Source organism: Meleagris gallopavo, chromosome 1, assembly GCF_000146605.3.
Source record: "Meleagris gallopavo isolate NT-WF06-2002-E0010 breed Aviagen turkey brand Nicholas breeding stock chromosome 1, Turkey_5.1, whole genome shotgun sequence".
NCBI lineage: Eukaryota > Metazoa > Chordata > Aves > Galliformes > Phasianidae > Meleagris > Meleagris gallopavo.
The window spans coordinates 101,846,515-101,867,808 of record NC_015011.2 but is presented as its reverse complement, the minus strand read 5'-3'; the positions used below and the strand labels follow the sequence as shown (position 1 = coordinate 101,867,808).

At 38.6% G+C, this 21,294-nt stretch overlaps 1 protein-coding gene across 1 annotated transcript in view; it reads left to right on the top strand.

The window, feature by feature from the left end:
- The first annotated feature begins 3,961 nt into the window (after window positions 1-3,961).
- GRIK1 (glutamate ionotropic receptor kainate type subunit 1) overlaps window positions 3,962-21,294 on the top strand; it is an 81,491-nt gene continuing 64,158 nt past the window's right edge. Inside the window, exons 1-3 of the mRNA XM_031555901.1 lie at window positions 3,962-4,142; window positions 12,195-12,362; window positions 14,765-15,022. Coding sequence (XP_031411761.1) covers window positions 3,962-4,142; window positions 12,195-12,362; window positions 14,765-15,022 — 607 coding nt within the window. The remainder of the gene's footprint in view (window positions 4,143-12,194; window positions 12,363-14,764; window positions 15,023-21,294) is intronic.

Below are 21,294 nucleotides of genomic sequence, written 5' to 3'. Positions count from 1 at the left end.
CAAGCTATGTTTTATTTATGCTTGTCTTCTGGGTTATGAGCATCTACTTTTCTATAATGGCTATAAAACATAGTTGATGCTCCTCTTTGCTGAGGTGTTACAAGAAACGCCATCATTTCAGCCCCATCAGAAGCGCACTTGTCTTGATCCTCCATCTCTGGAACAGTTGCATTTAAACGACTTTTGGGCCAAACCCAGTTTGCCTCTAAATTATGCTGAAGCAGACCTTAGGGATAAAAAGGCAGCAATCCTGGGGCCACGCTTTGTGAAACTGCAAGTGATAGGCTGTGCTGTGGAAGGAGAAATGGAGAATAGCATCTTTCCTGTGCTGATTCCCTTTGTCCCTGCTCTGCTGAGGACCTGCATCTCGCCAGACCAGAGGCGCAGCCCAAAGACAGAGGTGTCAAGAACTTTGCCAGTGCTGCCTCTGGTGTGCTTTTGAAGTTGAGTCAGGAAGACTTCTGATTCAATTACTAGGTGTCTTCTCCATTTTAGCTTATCTCCAGAGTGTGAGAAACATTCAGCCTCAGACAAGTCTACCCTAGGCAGTTATTTTTAAGAATACTCAAAACCAGAACATTCATATTATCTCCAAGAGATATCTCTGCTGTAGCTCACTTAGCTGTGGATTCCTTGGAATATCCACCCAGAGAAACCCATGTCAGTCATTTCTGTATCAATAGCTCACTGCCTTTAAGGGAATTTTAACTGCTGGATTCCAGAAAGAAAAGAGTGGTGAACCAAAGTTAGAGTGCAAAACGTTCTCCCTACCGATTCTACCCTCCCTCCACCACCACCTCCATTCTGGAAAGGATGTACTTTTGGATCCTCTGTGATCTGAGTTTATCCATGCTTTTTCAGGGTAAACTCAGATTTCTTCAGCTTTAATAAAGAGCTTCTGTTCCTAAGCATCTTATGTATACTAGTGCTTAATAGGCACTCACAAAAAGTAAGAGTACATAACCCTGAACTTTCAGCATGAAAAGGCTGTTTACTGAATAATGCACATTTCAAAGAGCAGCCTAGGATTTGAAATCTGGCTTTGTATTTCTGTCTAAGAGCTTGAGAAAAATGGCTAGTCCTGAAATAGTGCTATTGTGTTCTCGACCTCACAGTTGCTACATGGCAAAGCTATATTCCCATGGCTCAGGACTGCTCTCCACATAGAGTAACCAACCTCTCCAGGACTTCAGCCAAGTGAAGCTGTACGTTTTTCTGCTGTCAGAGTGCAGAAAATAAAGTGATGTGACTACAGATAATGTATTGATTACTGCTTTCTGGGAAGTATAAGATCTTGTAGGAATGGCAAAGTAAGATGCTGAAGTGTTATTTGCACAAATGTACTTCCTGTTTTAAGATGGTACCTATGTACAAGCAGGTAGCTTTTATGTGAATAACTGAACTGAATTCAGTTTTCTTTGCTGTTGTTTTAGATAGGGTCTCTATTGCTCCATTTGGAGAAGTTACTTCTAGGTTTTCTTGGACATAAAGTAAAATTACTTTGTATCTGTGAGAAATCTGAATATATTTTTAAGCACACTAATACTTTTGAGGCAAATCTAACTAAAGCCAGTAAGTACAATTTCCAGCAAGCTCTGCAGTGCAAGCCTGTTGGTCTTCTAGTCTTCCTTCAGTCCTTCAGCCAGCTTTCTTTGCATTTTCCTCATTTACTTTTTGTTTCTGTGAAATTAATACCTCTTTTTTCTTTTTTTTTTCTATTTTTCCTGCTGTAATTTTCACCTTCTCTCTACTTTCTTGTTGCCTTTTCACACTTTTCCACTTTCAGCAACATTTCACAGTCCAGCATGCAATCAGCAATATGTTAGGATATCTGAAAGGGAAGTCCTCTGGCCCTGACAGATATGTAGGAAAACTATCTGTGAACGAGTGCTCTGAAAATATTTAAAGATACACCAGAAAGTACGTTTCTCTTTCAGCAAGATTTTATAGATTGTTGCAGCCTGGTAGGTATGAGAAAATTTGACCAAAACCTACTGAAATTGGTACAATCATTAAGGTGGGCAAAGACCAAAGATCACCCAGTCCAACTGTCAGCCCATCCTCACCATGCCCTCTTCCCATGTTCCTCAGTGCCACATCCACACAGCTCTTGAACACCTCCAGGGACGGTGAGTCCATGACCTCCCTGGGCAGCCTGTGCCACTGCATCACCTCTCTTTCTAAGAAATTCTTCCTAATATCCAACCAAACCTCTTCTGTCATGACTTAAGGCCACTACCCCTCATCCTAACACTTGTTACCTGGAAGAAAAGGATTACCCTTTACATCCCTATCCATCATAAGTGCTCACACTGAGTAAAAATATCCATGTGAAGAACCCACTGTGCTGGGCTTTGGCTTCCTCGCTGTCTTACTGGCAGTGTTTCTCACAATGGCACTGGGCTGGGTGGCCTGGGGAGTCCTGAAGAGAATAGATCAGTCTGTAACACACATCATGATTAAAATATTGCTATGTTGTATATGAAGACTTGATTCGCTATGTACCTTCACAACATACAGTATACCAACTGTAGTAGGCACAGAAGCCCTGAAGGTACACACATGCAGTGGGAAAGCATGGTGATGTAACCTTGAACTTCTTTCAATGCCTTTTTCAGGTGAACTGCTCCTGGGGAAAACATCTCACACAATATCAGATCTTGTTGTCTGTAAGGTTCATCTGCCTATTTCTAGCTCCAAGAAGAGAAGTGAGAAAATTCTTATTTCCTTCAACTTGCAAAAATAGCATCAGATGAGACCCAATGTTGCACATGTAATAGAGTAATTAGAACCAGTTCTCTCCCTCTCCTGTGTTTCTCTCCTTTGAAATTAATGCTGCAATGCATGGAGAGCTGGTTCACCCAGGAAAGTATGGTTATGTGGGAAGAATAACAAATAATATAAATAGCGTATGCACTATCCTGCATTTTTAGTGCCTGCTGACTGATCTCTGTATCAGGTGAAAACAATAAGTACAAGCAGTAAGACAATCATTTTTTAAAGTTATCAAATAAAGAGTTTGCACTTCTAGTTTCTTCCTAGTACTACCATTGTATTGCAAGACACATGTAAATCAGGTCAATCATTTTTTTCCCCTGTAAAAATAGAAGAATTTCACTACTTCAGAATTCCATAAAGTGAATTGTGCTGATTGAGCCCTCGGGAAATATCTCCACAATAACAACCTAAAATCAGATAGATCCCACTCACTAAAGCAGATCTTTGTATCTTGATATACTCAACTTTTTACTTATGTACGTATAGACATAAATATTTTTGTCTCTATGCTTTCCAAACGATAAAAGCATAGTTGAGTGCAATTCTTTGCTAGTCTTCGGATAATTACAAGAACCTGGTCCTGGTCATTAAGGTTGGAAAAGACCTCTACGATCACCTGGTCCAACCATCAGCCCACTCCCACCATGCCCATAGATCACCAATTGCAAAGATTCTACTGAGGCTACAGAGTAGTCTCAGGTCCTAAACACAGCCCCAGGAAGTGGATTTCAGTCATTCAGTTTTGAGTCTTGGAGTATTAGTTTGTCAAATATTCAATGACCTTTCTAAAAACAAATCTAACCTCACAAACAAACCCAATCCTCACATTTGCTGACTTTGACACTTTGGTTTCACCCTTTTCTTTCTGCACAAGGTTGCAGGTCATGAACCTGCCCCGGTTTTCAGTTTTTTGATCCTGTTACACAGTCATGGAAAGGAAAATGTTACTTTCACCTCAGCCCCCCATAGCCCGTCCTTCTCTGCCAGTTTGGTTGTGGATTTCTTGTAGTTTGTAGAAACTTGCAGCTACAGAGATTATAAAAACAGACATGGGGGTTCCTGTTGAGGACCAAAGCATGATTTTCCTTTTTGTGCCCATTTCCTCTTCTTATTTTTTATTTTGATGTCTGGAAATAATGCAGTTAGAGCAGGGAAAGGATATGTGCTTTCAGTATTGTTTGTCATGCATCCCAAAAGGAGGAGGTCACAGCAGGATGAAGAATTGCAGAGGGATCATGTTCCAGATTCAGGAACTGGCAGCAGTAGTGAGATGGCTGTGACACTTGGCAGGGTATATAGGAGGAAATCAAAGGCATGCTGGACAGGAACCAAGCTGGGTGAATGTGAAGATGGCAAATGCCAAGGTAAGGATGGGAGCTTCCAAAAGGCAGGGAAAGGCTGAAGCAGAGAGCAATGTGTGGAAGAGTTCCAAAGTAGGGTTTGAACAGTTTGAAGAGGGAATGATGGTAGAAAAGTCACTCGAGCTCTCAGCTTCACTGTCTGTAAAATGAGGATGATAATATGTGCCTAACTTGGAAGTCCCCATTGCAAGGCTAAATTCACCTGTGCAAAGAATACTAATGTGTTTAGTTTATATTCCATGAGCCTCATGCAAAACCCATGCATTTAATTCCATTAAAACCTCGGGGAGTAAGCCCATTTCAGTCTGGATTTGTAAATACAAAATGCAATTATTGTTGGTTATAAGACTGTGATTGTTAATGATTATTTCTGAGAAACTTTTTTCTTTTTTCTTCAAATTCACACATACACAGAGTAGTTTTTAGGTCATATATAAATTGGAGTTAATAACCAATTTCTGAAGTAATCTTACACAATCAGTGAGATAGCTTTAAAAAGAAAGATATTTTTAAAATGTAAGCCTGTAAGTAATAACTCATTTGATTATTCTTTCCCTGTAAAATGAACACCAGCTTTAGCTCTGTGATGAGTACATTTACGCTGCCTCTTGGTCGGGCACCTTATGGCAGAGGAGAAAACATCCTCTGCTAAGAGACAAAGGCAGAGCAAGTATTTGGGATGTTTTCTAGTAAGTGCTTTCAGTCCCAGCAGCACTTTACACAAGTGAATATAACCTGCAGAAAAACCCTTTGTAAGTACTGTTTTGCCTTGCTCCATTTCAGTCCCACACCTCGAGCATGAGAGCTGTGTGTGGGCCCAATTTGGGCAGCAGAGCGCTGAGAGTCCATGTGTGCACTCATAGGGAGCAAGGACAAAATGTATGTTAATTTGGCTTTCTGAATTTCTTGCATTAACTTGGCATCAGCAACAGCTTCTCTTTCGGGAAGCCAGTTGACACATAGCTGCACAGTCCTTCGGATTTTAACTCTCACTTCTCTTCAGTGTCTAACAGGTGGGTTTTAATGAGGTTTCGTGGACCCCATGGTGTTCAGATGGTACTGTGTGTAGGAGGAGAGGCTTCTCAAAGCAGCAGTCCCCTGGGATGTAGATGTTCAGATGTTTCTGGAAATCCTGCTAGTGGATCGCCTGCATGCTGTGGGACCAGAATGCCTTTGTGAGGCTCCAGTGGCTCAAAGCTTCAGAGATGAAGCAGTGCCTTTCAGTGAGCCACGTGCCTCCACATTACTGAATGAGAGTGTCACCCTGTGCAAAAAGGGCTCATCCCAGGCCAATGAGAAGGTGCATATCAGTGTTAAGCTATGAAACAAGTATGCCTCTGAGCAAGGAAACCTGGATATCAACCATGTAGAATCTTAGTTTTATCCTTGACTGAAGCAAGCTGTGAATCATAGAAAAACACATTTTTTTCTAGGGAGAAGAAAAATTCCTGTGTCTTTATGAGAAAAATCTTAGCTGCTATCAGTATTTTTCCATTGCTCTTTGGTTGTACCTTTTAATATTGCAAACATTTCTTACTGCATGGTCAGCATGTTTGCTTTCAAATAGAAGTCTTTTAAAGTGTAGAACCTCAATAGAACATAAACAACATAGCAGCTTTCAGGTTTATTAACTCCTCCTGTTTCTTGCTTTAATTTCTGTCATAATATCAAAATACTTGTAATTAGTACTAGTATGCTCACATCTGGAGTGATGTGCATGTATGAATAGCTGTGCTGCAACTTAAGGGGCTGGAAATGCTGGCTCTAGGACCAAGATAGTATGCTAGGGGATGAAAATTTGTCAGTAAATAAAAATCCAGGCAACATATTTTTAAAATCTCATCATGTCTAGTGGCGGCTCGACTTATGGTCTTTGAAAATTTAATCTTGTACTCAGCAATTCTTTTCCCTATTTTAACAACATGAACACATTTTTTGCCCACGCTGCCAACATTTTCCACTGGTCAAAAAGTAGAAAGAATTACTCTGGTGATAAAGAATTCAATAGTTCAATATGCAGTTCAATAGCTGATACACACAGCAGCCTTCCAGTGTGCAAAGGAGATTGACCGCTGGTTCAGTGTAGAAGACTGGATGCAGATCTGCCTCATGGAGCCACCAGTGAGCTGGGGAGAGTTGCAGAAAATTTATTTGGGAAATCTGAAGTTTATGCACCGAGATAATGAATATATGAGTGTAAGAGTGTCCCAGAGCAAGATCTAAATTTGAAAAATAGCTGCTGTTTCGGCATATCCATGGCAACCATTGGATTTCAGGCTGGTTTAAGGGATGAACATGTTTTTTCTCTTTCAGTCTCTTTTAGGTGTCAGAGCGTAACACAGACCTCCTTCAAAAGCAGTTGTATTTTCACACCTCTGTTTTGCAAGCTATTAGGGCTATTTCTGTGAGCCTACATTCATTCCTCTTGGCTTTTTTGAAGTACTTCAATAGGGAGTAAAAAACAGACAAACAAAAAAACCAGTGCATTAAAACACTATTCTTAGCTGTGGAATAGGTAAAGAAAATCTGTCTGCAAGGAGAATATAGTTTTAAAAAATATTTTCAGAAGTTTGCATTTAATTTTGAAGGCATCAAAGATGATTGAAATCACAAAAATTCATTCACGTCTTGTCAGGCAACTCTGCACATATGCAGCTAAAAGAACTAGATACTAGATCTGCTGCACTGGGGCTGAAATTTGTTTGAGATATTTTGCATTGAGGAAATCCAACCAAAAAAGCCTGGAGAGATAGGTCAATAACTGCCATCAGAAAGGTCAACAACTTTTAGCTGTTACTGTTCATGGCAGATTTTAAAATGGGGACAGAGAATTTTTCCAATAACAGGCTTTTGAGTTCTGCCTTGTCTTGAAGTGAAACGTTGATATCCGTTGAATGGTATGGAAATTGATTCAGTCATGACCTTTTCTAAAACTCTCTCACTGTATGATGACCCCCATTAACTGGAACTTGCTTGCTCAGAAGGGCTGGAGCTACTTTTTCAGGTGTCTACTGAGGTGTGCTTTTGTATTTTTGACATTTTACTTGCTGTAGCTTTTTTTTTTTCCTTCAAAGGATGAATGGGAATGATGCTTTGTCATATTTGTCAGTTTGACTTGAACCTTGCTGTTGTCTGAAGAGCAGTCACTCATGGTTCAGATCTTGTTTCTATTAGAGGAAGATTAGCCAAGTAGGCATGTTCCTCTTACTTTCCCCAGCTAAATTAGAAGCTGGGGCATATAAAGCTTTTCTCTTCGGTCTCTGATACATGACTTTGTAAAGTAAATGCAGAAAGCGAAAGGTTTCTTCACACACATTGTGCACTGAAGCTGGTTTCTTTGTTAAATGAACATGACTACTGGCTCTCCCAGTTCTTATGTGTGGCTGAGGGAGTTGCTCCTTGCATACAATAAGATCAAGTAATGTAGGTCTGCCTTTGCCTCTCCAGAGTCTGTGAGCAGCAGTGCATGTGGGATCAGAGCATGGGAATGCTCCTCAGCTGTGTCTGCTGGCTCAGCGACTGAGAAGTGTTTACATCCACGAGAACCAAATCAGCTGCTATAGTTATCGTACTCAGCTTGCTTTGAGTACTCAGCTTTCTTGTGATTCAGGAGTCTGAAACCACCCATCATGGGTGCAAACACAGTGCCAGTGCAGAATCACAGAATCATAGGATATTACAACTTGGAAGCAACTCACGATGTCCATTGAGTCTCACTCCGGGCTCCACACAGGATCATCCAAAATTCAAACTCCATGCCTGAGAGAATTTTTCAAATGCTTCTTGAACTTGGGGCTGTGCCCACTGCCCTGGGGAGGCTAAGCCATGCCCATTGCTCTTGAAGGAAAGGTAGGTCTGCCTCAGCCAGGACTAAGAAGCATTTGGTTGGCCTACGATGCATGAGAGTACATCTTGTTTCAAAGAACAGTTGGGATGGAAGGGAGGAAGATGAAAGGGAGGACTTTGTCCTAGTAAATGCTACCAACAGCCTACCTTGAATGGCAGTGCTTATTTTTGAGCCTAGAAGAAACAGCCTCATTTCTTTAGCATCTTTTGTATCTTGAGTGAACATTGATTTTTTTTCTTTCCCTTGTACAATCCTTTGGCTAATTTGTTTTTAAAATGTTGTTTATTTAAATGAATAATCTGACAAAAATATTCTTCGTCAAACTTGTCAGTTAATCTGCTCTTTCTCTTTTAACCTGAACCTTACAATAAATTCTAAGCTTGATGTCAAGCTATCAACAGAACATGAGAGAAGTGAAACGATTTAATAAATGGCTGGATTTCATTAAGAATACACAGATGAAAACACGACTGTATGGAACAGACCCTCTTCGTTGCAGGGAGTTGGACTAGATGACCTTTGAGGTCCCTTCCAACTCAAACAATTCTATGATTCTATGACTGTATCTGCTGCTTTGTTTGTGATGCAAATTTATAGGCTGATTTGGCTCTTTTTACACACATAGGTCCCAACAGAAAAAATCAAGCTCAAATAGGTAGCAGTTCTGGCTTTTCTCAAACTTCACTCACAGCATACAATGATTTCCTTCATTAACTATATCATGGAGTTTGTTCATGGGCAGCAGGATACTCCTTTTAGTGCTTCCTTCAGGGTGTTATCAGGAGAATAGACAGCCAAGTAAACATTTAGTGGCTTGGAATAGTGATGTCAGTGGTCTCCATACTTAGGAGACCATCCTATGAGTGGTGGGGGCAAGGAAGAAGCAGCTTTCAGAGACTCTGAATGGCATTGTGTTTAACAGTTCCAGTTTAGGAGAATGGCTGAAGGAGAGCCCTGTGGATAAGGTCTTGGGGTATTGGTTGATGAGGGACTCAACCAGATCCTCTAGTGTGTGCTCACAGCACAGGTCAACTGTGTCCTGGACTGCATCACAAGAGGAGTGGCCAGCAGGGACAGAGAAGGGATTGTCCCTCTCTGCTCTGCCCTCGTGAGGCCCTTCTGAAGTGCTGCGTCCAGGTCTGGGGCCCTCAACACATGAATAATGTGGAGCTGTTGGAGCGGGTTTGGAGGAGGCCATGAAAATAAGAGAATAGAAGCACCTCTCCTGTGAAAACAGATTGAGAATTTTGGGGCTGTTCAGCCTGGCGAATAGAAGGCTCTGGGAAGACCTTACTGGGGCCTTCAAGTACCTAAAGGGAGCCCACAGGAAAGGTGGGGAGCAACTTTTTTTATCTGAAAGTGTAGCGATTGGACAAGGAGTAATGGCTTTAAACTAAAAATGAATAGATTAAGATTAGATACTAGGAAGAAACTTGTCATCCGGAACATGGTGAGACACTGGCACAGGTTGCCCAGAGAAGTTGTGATTGCCCCTCCCTGAAAACATTCACAGCCAGGTTGGATGGTGTTTTGAGCAACCTGACCCAGTGGAAGATGGAAGATGTCCCTGCCCATGGCAGGGGGGTGGGAATAAGGTGATTCCTTGAGGTTCATTCCAATCCAAACCATGCTATGATTCTATGATTCTATGAAGTCTAATTCATGCATGTAATTATGACTATCGGTCCTATTCTTATGCAGATCTATCCAGAGAACTGAAGTTCTCTATCAGTGCATTACTGCTATGTTAACATGTATAAAAGAACACCTGAAAATATGTTGAACGTGTACCAACATATTGACTGTACATCTGACTTTCAGAGAAATATATCTGATTACATTTGAAGTTTATGTGATGTTATATATTCAGTTTTGATTTGTTTGCTTAGCAAAATCTTCACTCTCCGTCACTCCTCACTTCCCTCCACTCCTCCCCCCTGCCCAGTGAATCCTTATTCTTCTTTTAAGGGAAACAATCAAAAATTCTGTAAAAATTTGCTAATGAATTATAAATAGCTCCTGAATATACATTAATTAAAATTAATCTCAATTTAATAGGTGACTGATTATCGGGCTGGAAAAAGTCCTTGTCCTGAAATGAAAAAGTTCTTGTGTTTGTGGTATATATAGGACACAAAGACTACTGCAAGATGGTTGAAAGATGTTATTTTAAGTTAAATAAACAAAGAAACAAGTAACTAGAACAATCACAGCACAATAGTAGTTTCCATGATGGAAAAGATTTTTTGCTAACAATACCCTGACTGAATGGAATGTTATCTTAGGCTATTGATAATAATAATTGTTTTCCACGTTGCCATATGAAATAACGTTCTGCTAATTCTAGTGCAGGTCCAAACAAAACATAACTATTGTACATTGCTGTCTCAAGACTAAACAGCATTATGGTCAACAGAAAGTACTTGTGTTCCCTAGATGAGAGATGGAAAAGTAAATTTTAGTAAACCAGAAAAGAGGTGAACTTTCTGGTATCATTATTATTGTAATGAGGAATTACAGGCTCTGAAAGAACTACATAGCTAAAATGCAAGTCTGAAATACATATAATAAAAGAAAACTTTGCTTAAATTGGCAAAATTTCTAAAGTTGTGTTAAGGTATTGTTATACATGGTTTTGAGAGATGTTGAGAGATGTTGTGTATTTGAGAGTGACTAGAAATTATAACTTGGGTTTAATAGCCTCCAGTATTTTCACTGCTGAGTTAAAATTCAAAACAGGTTTTAATTCTGCTGTGTTTCCATTTTCTGATTGTCAGCTAATGACTGCACTACTCCTACATTGGTGACGTCAAAATTGCATTAGCTGAATACATTCTGATGCTCAGGAAATATTAAGCGATGTCTAAAGCTCAAATTTCACATGGGGAAATGTGAAAATATGAAACAGAGAAATCCAAAGTATTCTCTAGTGACTTGCACTAAATTAGTAAATTATACTTGCAAAATCAAGTACTGAAGCTGGAAATTGCTGTTTAAAGGAGCTATTTTTTTCAAATTAGCTGTGTTTGTTACGCATTCATCAAATTCCAATACTTCCAGACAGTCTGAATGTGTTGTTGGCATTATATAATCTCCAGAGGCTAGGGGGAGTAGACATCCCAGTTTAAGTGGGACAGCCTGTTTACTTGAAACGTAGCCACCTTCTTGAGCTTAGAAAATATGAGAAAACAATTGGTAATGCTTCCAAAATTAAAATTAAAATTGGTTCTTTACTTGCTTCCATGTTAAAGAAAAGTTCTGATTCACATCATTTGTTTTATCAAGGATCAAAAAGTACGTTCAATTTCAGTTTGAAAGATAAAAAATGAGTTCTGACAAATTGAACAGAGCTCAAAGAGCAGTTGCTTGACTGAAATTGTACAGAATGGGTTGGGACAATCTCATTGTTCAAATAGTTTGAAGCAGATATTAGGAGTTTAGAGGAAGAAGCTGAAAGCAGTTGTGATAGATGCAGCACTGTCCTTGCAAGGGGATTTCTAAATCAGTTCCATATTAGTACTAGTAGACATTACACCCCTGGCAACATCACTTGCCTCTTTGGCACAGAGTTAGAATCTTTTGTGGGAGCAGTGTGGCTCAGTTATGTTTTATAACAAATTCATCTTATACATTAATGATCTTTGAATAAGCAAAGCCATTCACCAATGGCAAACAGTGATGCCCAAAGTATAAGTAACAACAACAAAACAAGCCCTTCTAAGGCAAAGACCTCAAGAGGAAATTTCCAGTCGATTTCTCCTCAAGCTGCTAACTGTAAACATGGAACTTGTACTGCCAGGATGTGTGCACTTCAGAAAACATCTCCAACGTATCCGAGTTGCATCTCTAAACATAGATTAGAATGAGCAGGGCAAACAAAACCAATGAATACCACTATGTTTTTAGTTGGGAACTCAACAGAAGTTTTAACAAACATTTAAGCATTTTACTTTAGGAAACCTGAATGATAAGCACGCATTATCTTTCACAGATGTTTGTCTAACAAACATTCATAATATCAAGCTAACCTACAGTGACATTGTAGATAAAAGCTAATGATCCAATGTGCTTTTGCTTTAGTGCTTTTAACTGTGATTTTAATTGTTTTCCTTCATGAACACAACCTATTTTTGCTCATAATTTATTTTTCTCTTTTATGTACAGTGATGAAGAGGTGAATAATACTTCTCCTTTATCTCTATCAACAGGAGGGATCTTTGAAACTGTGGAAAATGAGCCTGTTAATATTGAAGAATTGGCTTTCAAGTTTGCAGTCACCAACATTAATAGAAACAGAACACTGATGCCTAATACAACATTAACCTATGACATCCAGAGAATTAACCTTTTTGATAGTTTTGAAGCTTCGAGAAGAGGTAATTATCTCAATTACTGTGTCAGTAACATATCTCTGTTCCATACCATGTTTCCACACCCTGATCTCTTCTTCTCCTCCAGTTGTAATACATGTATACAAATGTTAACAAAAAATTTTATATTTCAAAGTTACATGAACTAAGAATCAAGATGGAGTTGGACTTGTCATCTAGTTTCTGATGAAACACCTACATCCTGTCTGCATGCTAAGAGCCCCAGATGGAAGGTGGCAGGACTAACCAGTTTTTCTTTCCAAAAAACAGATTTGCCACCTGGAATTCTGCAGAAAATGATCACTACCTAACAAGGAGCACAGTGGGATATCACAACCCATAATTAGCACATGCACACAGATATCCATTATTCATAACAAATGATTTCTACTTTAAAGAGCAGAGGCCAGTACTCTCTCAGTCCTGAAATATTAACACTTCAGTGGGTTAGAGATATGAGTGCAATTCTTTTGTTACAACAACTGTATGACAAGGATTGGACAAGCTCTGAATTTTTTGCTTATTCTTTTGTTGTTCCCAGAGGGAAAATGATGGCCCAATTATTTGTGTCTAATTTACTTCCAGAGTAAAACAGAAAGAGGAAAAAATTCCGTAACTTTCCTTAAGCACAGTGTATTTCTTCACCTCTAGGAGGCAGTCTTGAAGTTTGCTAAAATATATTCAGGAGCCTAGTTCCTGGAATTATATGGTGTGCATGCAATCTCAAGCAAGCAAGTCCTGGAAAAGACCCATAAGTTGCCAAGACTTTGCACATGTGCTTTGCAGTTCATTATAGCATCTGTTTCTGTGAATGCTGCGAAATGTGTTCACAGAAAGTTAAAAGATATGTTTTCTATTAGGCAAAAGAATACTAGCAAATAAACAAATCATGTAAGAAAGCTGCCTTTCAAATGACTAAGGTACTAAATTCTCCTCATGGGACTCCAGTTTCCTAAGCAATATTGAATACTGGGGAAAAAAAAGCAAAACATCAAAGATAGCTTTAAATCATGCATTTTTTCAAATATCAAGTATGATGATACTATATGCTGTCGAAAATGAAATATGCTGCGTTTGTAATCCATACAATCCAGCCTGAGAAGATTTTAGATTCTCTGTACAGTGAATACCTCTTCTGTGATTTCTGTGAAAATACCTCAGTACCTTATCCATTTACGTCTGCAGGAAAGAGATAATTACAAATATTTTTGAAAGTCTATAAGCACAAGGAATCCATGCAGACAATAGAAATTTCTTCTTGGTATGAATTATTGATATTATTTATTTAATTATTTATTAATTTCCACATTAAAACTTGCTATCTTTTCAGCAAGCTTCTGAATTAAACTTTGAAAGCCTGTGCATATTATGTCATCTGTAAGACATCCATTTGTGGGCTGAAAACAGAAAATAATTGATTTTCTGTTCTATTTTATTACTCTTAGATAACTAAATATTAATTTTAAAAACCTCTGCTCATTGTGGGTGTTTAGATACTTAGTATTTAGTCCAATAGCAGAGATTTCCAGACTTTCAACAGAGGTACCTTACAAAGAGAGCAACACAGCAGCTCATTGCAAGGCTTTGTCCCAGTCCATACAGACCTCATCAGAAACATCTGCAGTAAATTATAAAAATGGACAAAAGTAGTTAATATTCCTTCATCTCATGTCAATTAGCCTGAAAACACATGGGAGAGGAAAAGAAATGAAAATACACCTACAGGAGAGATTCTCTTGCTGGAAATATTAACTGCATTGGATATAGACATAAGGAGAACGAAGACTGTTGATAATGGCATTTGACTGATTTGGAAAGATATTAAAATGTCAGTGATGTTGGCTCTTTATTTCTTCATGTTGTTACTCATGCCTTTAGGCTTTATTGCTTCTTCTGTAAACACCGATTATGGAGTGCCATAAATCATAATGCCCTTTGCTGTTTATATTACTTTATTAGCTTGAAATTAAAGCAACTCGCATAGGTAGTAGCTTGCCAGTCATGGTGGGGAATCTGTAATAGTGTCTGTTGTGATTCCATGAATGTATTCCCTGACATACTGCCATGAAAGTTAATTCATGCAACGTCTCTTTGGCAAGCCAATAATGAAAAGCTCCTGGTTTCTCCAGGAAAATGCCATTCTGAGAAAAGTAATTCAGGAATCAATGTGATCTGAAGTCAATGGTGAGCTGAGCTGTTTTGGTTTTTATGTGTAGCAAGCTTGTTCTAGGATATAATGCTAATCAGCAAAGCCATTTTCAGGAACTATTTACAGGTAGGTTTTCGAATAACAAGTTTACTCATAGTCACTTTGAAATGGTGGACATGGATGGAGAATAAGTGGTCTCAAGAAATGCTACACGAGTTACCTGCTTTTGCTGACTAACAGCTTCTTCCTCTCCCTGCAGCATGTGATCAACTTGCTCTTGGTGTAGCTGCTCTGTTTGGACCATCCCACAGCTCCTCGGTCAGCGCTGTGCAGTCTATTTGCAATGCACTTGAAGTCCCGCATATTCAGACCCGATGGAAACACCCTACGGTTGATCACAAGGATGCATTTTATATCAACCTCTACCCAGACTATGCAGCCATCAGCAGAGCAGTTTTGGATCTTGTACTATACTACAACTGGAAAATAGTGACAGTAGTATATGAAGACAGCACAGGTAAGTAGCACTGGTGCACTGCAAGACAAGTGCTTCAGCTAATGAATGTACATAAATAACTTCTGTGACAGAAGTGCCTGTGATAGCTCAGTTTGGAGTACTTGCAGCAAATACAAAAGAAAAAGATCTGTTAAGGAGCAGTTAGGCTTCTGTGCCTATGGCTTCTGCAAAGCTGTTCGTTTCATCCAAACTTAAGAAGTCACCCGGAAGTAGCTCCAAAATTCTTGGTAATATGTCATCTTTTGTTTCTTATTTGTGGAACCAATATCAGCTTCAAACTGATAAATAGTCTAGGGTGGGGCTGATTAGGGATTTCCACTGAGGGTCTTAAAAAGAATGCATTTACAAAGTAAAAGTTTAAACTGCAGCATTTTTAACATAGAGATTATCTTTTTCCTTGGAACTCTCTCAGCAAATCCACTTGTCAGCTGGGTACCAAATCCTGAATCTGAAAGTTAAAATTTGTGTAAATGTTGTCAGCTTGGAACTCTTAGATAAGATCATTCCTTCTTTATCACAAGAACCTCCTCTGTGGAAAAGCAGTAGTTACAGTTGTCCATTAAAATACCATGGACAAAGAATATCAGTTAAGCATCCCTTTCATTCATATAGCAAACAAACAAATAAATGATAACAAGAAGAGAATAACAAACTCATTCCTGGGAAGAAGTGATTTCAAACTTTATCAGAGACTATGACTTTCACTTTTTTAATACACAGACATTGAGCAAGAACACTGATGTTATAAGGCAATCCAAGCCACTTTTGTATGTCTTTAATTATCTAGGCTTTATTATTCCTGTAGCTGATACCACTTCTTGTACTAACAACCAAAATATAACAAGCAGTGCAATTTCCCTCACTGGAGAGAGAAGAGACTTTGTTTCTGAAAAATCTACTCGCTCTTCTGATCATTGAACTAGTTACATTCCAAAGTTTTCTCAGAAGCAGTCCTATCCAGCAAGATAATACATCAAAATTTATTGCATGCATGATTGCAGAGAGTATGATCTCTCCAGCAGTGAATACTCTGTCACAGATTGTCCATAATTGGAGTTCAAAAGAAGAAGTTTACAAGTAAGCAAACCATTTAAGACTCAGAAAGATCTATAGCTCTCCCATCAAAATGTGGGAAATACTAAGCAAAGCATACCACCTGTTTTTTTGTTGTTGTTGTTTTTGTTTTTTCACAAGACACTAAGTTACATTAAGGTCACTTTCTAAGCAGCAGAAAAGATTTTCTTGGAAACATCATATCTGCTGACATGAAGAAAACAGAGCCAATGGAGTAATCCTTGAGCTAGAGAAATATGCAGCTTTTTTGCAGTCTAAGCAATGGATAAGACTAAACATCATACGGGTGGCTGAAATGACACAGCCCTGAAATCATAATTACAGGAAGAAACCACAAACTCCACTGTGAGTTTGCTGAGGACCCACAGCATCAGGAATGCTGGACTGGACTTAGGACAATCCAGACAAAGGCTGGCCAACAGCTAATGGATGCACCACAACCAGCACTGCCTATCTTAGCCCAATGGAAACGCTGAAAAAGCACAGACCAAAGCTCTGCTCTATCTACAATGCCCAACATTTTTTTTTAATTGATCTTTATTGGTCAATAGAAAATCCTCTTTTTCAATGAACTCTCTATTAAAATTCCCTCTGCTGATTGTGTGAAGTGACCCATTTGGAAGATCTTAGTGAGATCAGAGTGCTGAAGACATAAATGAGGTGAAACCAACTGTGGATTGTGTTGCTACATGACCTTAGCTATTGGTAGATCTTTTACCTCCAGCAGCATTTTACAGTGGGGTGGCTAGAACATACCAGTTATTCTCACTCCCATCCTTCAACACCATCTTTTTACAGTAAAGATGTAGATGTAGAAAACCATGTGCATTTTTGGAAAATTCTGTTATGCATTAGCAGTCACTGATGCAAAGTAAGCATTTTACAGTCAGCCCTGCTCTTAGACTTGCATTTCCCTTTCTCTTCCCCTTGCCCACATAAATATTGCCCTTTTAGAGCTCTATGGACGTCCAAGTTGGTTCTTCAGTATTGGCATAAAACAATGTTGGCTGAGCTGCGAAAGCATCTACACAAGGCTTTAAAGGGAGTATACAAAATAAAACCAATCCAAACAAATCTATGTTAAAGTCAAATTGCAAAAACATGTCCAAAAAATAGAACTCTGCTAAAAAAAAAACAAACAGAAAACAACAGAAAACACAATAATTTTAACACTAGAAAAGATATATTTATTTGTATACATTTGACAGGACATAAGAAGCACATTTCCTGCTGGATACCAGAGGTAGATTTCAATGCCAGTATTCTATTCTGCTCACCTTAGACTCAGAATATACCAGCGTGCTGAAGGTAGAAAAGAAGGAGCAAGTCAAGCTGTGTTTACCACAGCAGACTTCTTGCATCTATACTAAGATGGTCTAGATCAGCAGGATTTCTCTTGGGCTCCTAGTAGTATATGCAAAAATATACCAAGAGGTAAACAAAGAAAGATCTTTTTCAGTCTACCCCAATAGCAAATTAGCATTCCAAAACACCAAGTGTTGTGTACATATTCAGTTATAAAAATTGATTGATATGAAAGAGACTTCATTTGCAGGGATATTTCCAAAGTAAATTAATCATCAATCATCTTATTAACATGAAGTCAGGGAAGAAAAGAGGTCAACTTTGATCAATGTAAATATTCTTTGGTTTGAGTTTAAATTGACACCATTTAGCTAGAGCTTTTTTTAGTTCTCATCTCTCATGTTTGTCATTTTTATACTACAAGTAGGAAAAAATCCAAAGATTTTTTTTTTTCTTTGAGACAAATTGTATGTGAAAAGCAGCTTCTTTCCTAATTAAACCATGAATTAATGGCTGTAACACTGAACTTCCCATGGTGCATACTCAGGTTGTTTCGGAGGTTGCAGATCAGCCCTGCTTCCAGTTTAAGGGTCTGCTTTGAATACTGAAAACCCTGCTTTCATCCTTCACACTGCAATACTGATCTAAGCCCACATGCCATCACAACCACCTCTGGCACAGAGGCCACATACCATGCCTGTCTGCTAAGCTGAGGTTTCCCCCTGTCTCCTGTAATTCACCTTTTATCACCACATGCACGCTTCCACCAAGAGAAATGCAGGTTTGTGCAGTGATAAAAATCAGTTCATCTCAGTGAACTCATGCTTCCTAATGATCTGAATCACTTATGCTTACCCTCCTTATCTCAAACAGTATTTAACATCCTGCCAGTTTTTGCAATCCAACAGTTTTTCAGCCATAACTTTTCTCCAGGTGCTGATTTTGGAATGAATACAGAGACAAAAGCATAACAAATTTCTGAAAAACCTACTACTAGCCTTCACGGATCTTTACTGTTTAGTAAATCTTTTTCATTGACATCTACTTTTTGTGATCGGGCAAATGAATATCTTACAATCTGAATTTTTTATAAGCAGGTTGACATATGAAGATGGGCACTTCCCAGGAGGGGACAAGTGCTGTACATCTAGGAAGCTGCCTATATCAACAGAATTTATCACACCAAACAAAGAAAATTAGTGTGATACAGAGCTATCTTTCCTTGGCAGCTCAGTGTGCCTTTTAATATAGATCCAACATTTTGCTCTTCAGCATTTTGTAACCACATCAGATTTGTTCCTAATTTGTCCACTGCTGACACTTAAGGGTAAATTATTACATATCATCTCATACACGCTTTTTAATATTGACATACTTCTGGCGTTCTGTAATTTATTTAAAGTTTATTAAATAAATGGTTGAGTGTTAGTAATCTACTCAGCAGGCTCTACAGGACTTTCAATGATAAGCAAATTTCATATAAACAAATCTAGAAAATCTGGAACCAACAATGCTGAAAATTGTGTTTGCAATAGGAAGTACTTACTCATCCTGCTTCTTATCAAACACAGAAATGTTAGCAACTTTTGTCTTCTACATACCATGCTAAACAACTTTACTGTCTCTTACAAAGGGACCTATGGTACTTTAGAGCTTGTATTTTATTCCAAAATCATATTAGAAAAATTCCTTCATTTTTCCTGAGTTAAGTCAATCAGATTTTTACCCTCTTGTCTCTCAGCCCTCAGTATAAGTAGAACAATAAAATACACTATAGCTGATACTTATTTCTAACTGCTGTCCTTTCTGTGCCATTGGAAGATGGACTTTCAGTCAAAGTATTGGACTTTCAGCCAAAATTATTTTTCTAGATAGCAAAGTAATGGCTTCTGAGCATAGGATAAAGATCCCATGGTTTACTCCCTTTAAAATTCACAGTTTACTCCTTATCGCCTATAGTTTTCTAATACTAAGGGAAAATAAAATTCCTACGCCAATGTTTTTTTTTTTAAAATTGAGACTGACCTCCTTTTTTACATATTAAGCATAACTCAATTGGAGTACCTAGGCCGTAATCAGCCTTAATTCTGTCTATTAATTAATTTAAAGGCATTAATTTATATCAAGTACAATGCCTCGCCTGTGTAAGGCAAAGAGTTTTCTCTGCTAGTTTTAAAACAGTCCAACAAAACTTTGCTAAAGAGTGCATTGTACGTCAAGCACTGCACATCCCAATCTTGGGTACCATAAATTACGGTTTACCATTCTATATGCCAGAGCTGGTTATGCATCTTTTTCCGTGGTTTATTTTGTTTGTAATAGATCCATTCCAGTATCTCAGTTTTGCGTAATGGTATTTTGCACATTGATCTGTAACAGACACATAACTCCAGTTCAGTTGTCAAAGCTCAAACAACAGCAATGATACTGCCTTCAGTGCAGGTTTGGCTCTGCCTCGTACCTATTCCATCTTCCCTGAATCCTGTTATTTTAACCTACCAGAGGGTGAGAAGGGCAACCACATCAAATACTTCATCTTCTGTAAGAATGCCTGACTTTCTCCATTTGATAGCCAGCTATCCTAGCTTTCTAAGATTCTCAGGAGCCAAATCTTTTTGTCATATCATTTCAATCTGATTGCATAGAGCAAAATTTGAATTTTTACAAAATTTGCTTTCTTTGAATTTGCATCATTCAAAGAAAAGCTCAAACTTGGCTAATCCTAATGGTTTTCTAATAAAAGCATTTTCTCTCATTGCAGTAAAACCACCTCATTAACTTTTAAGTGTGAAAGAATGAACTACAGAAATGTATTATTAAAAAAAGAAAGGGGAAATGGGGAAGTGCACACTTTCTACTCATACACTATCACCAGTAGCGTATGATTATTACCACCAGTGTGCATGATTATTTGCCTGTTAAAGCACTGCATTCATGTTAGGTATGTTTGAATTCCTAAGTATATCACGCACAACTTGCTGCAGTTTTAGACATTGTGAAATGATATGAAATATTCAAAGACTTTCACATATTTAAACATTTTGCTTGTGTCAGAAAAGACCATTTCTCATGTTCAAATCAGTAAAAGACAAGTTGGAAAAATACTGAATCCAGCAATGTTAAATACAATTCCCAACACTGTTTCTAAAAGAAAAAGAAAAAGAGTTCCGAAGTCTGGATAAGAGAGACAATAGGCCAAGAAAATTAGTACTAAAGATCTGGTTTCCATCCCTACACCTTTGGTTTGATGACCCAAATTGTGCCTTTTTTCTCAATAGGACTATCTTCGGCCTCTTTGAAGTTCGCACTCAGCTACCGCGGCTTCACCTGGCTATACTCTACAACATTTTCCGTACTGAAGTTCCTGCTCTAGTGCAGACCTGCAAAACTGCTTAAGTCACATCATTTACTTTGTAGAGAGTGAGCAAATACTTATGACTCCTTGCCATACTAGCTGAAACTTCCTTTTTCAGACCTCAGAGGGAGTCACTGAGGCCTCCTGACTATTGTAGACTGACTGGTTAGTCTCAATAAGCAAGAGGAAAATGACTGCTGTAGGAACTGTGCTTTCCCAAACATTCATCCCTGATCCTGGGAGTCAGACTATGTACTTAGCATTCAAGATATGTTCCAAATAAAATATCGGTAGCATAATGTCCAAGGGTTTGCATTTGTTGAGCAGGAGGAAGAGGAAGAGGAGAACACTGATGATTGATTGATGAGAAGCACAAGTCCTGTGTGGCTGAAGCAGATAGTTTAATATCTTTTTCTTCTGCCCTTGTAATTCATCTGCGCTGGGAGTTAAGTAGTTTCTGATTCTGCAAAGATACATAACAATACTCAGTCTGAGGGTGCAGAGATTCCTTACATGCTGGACTCCCCTTATCCCAAAA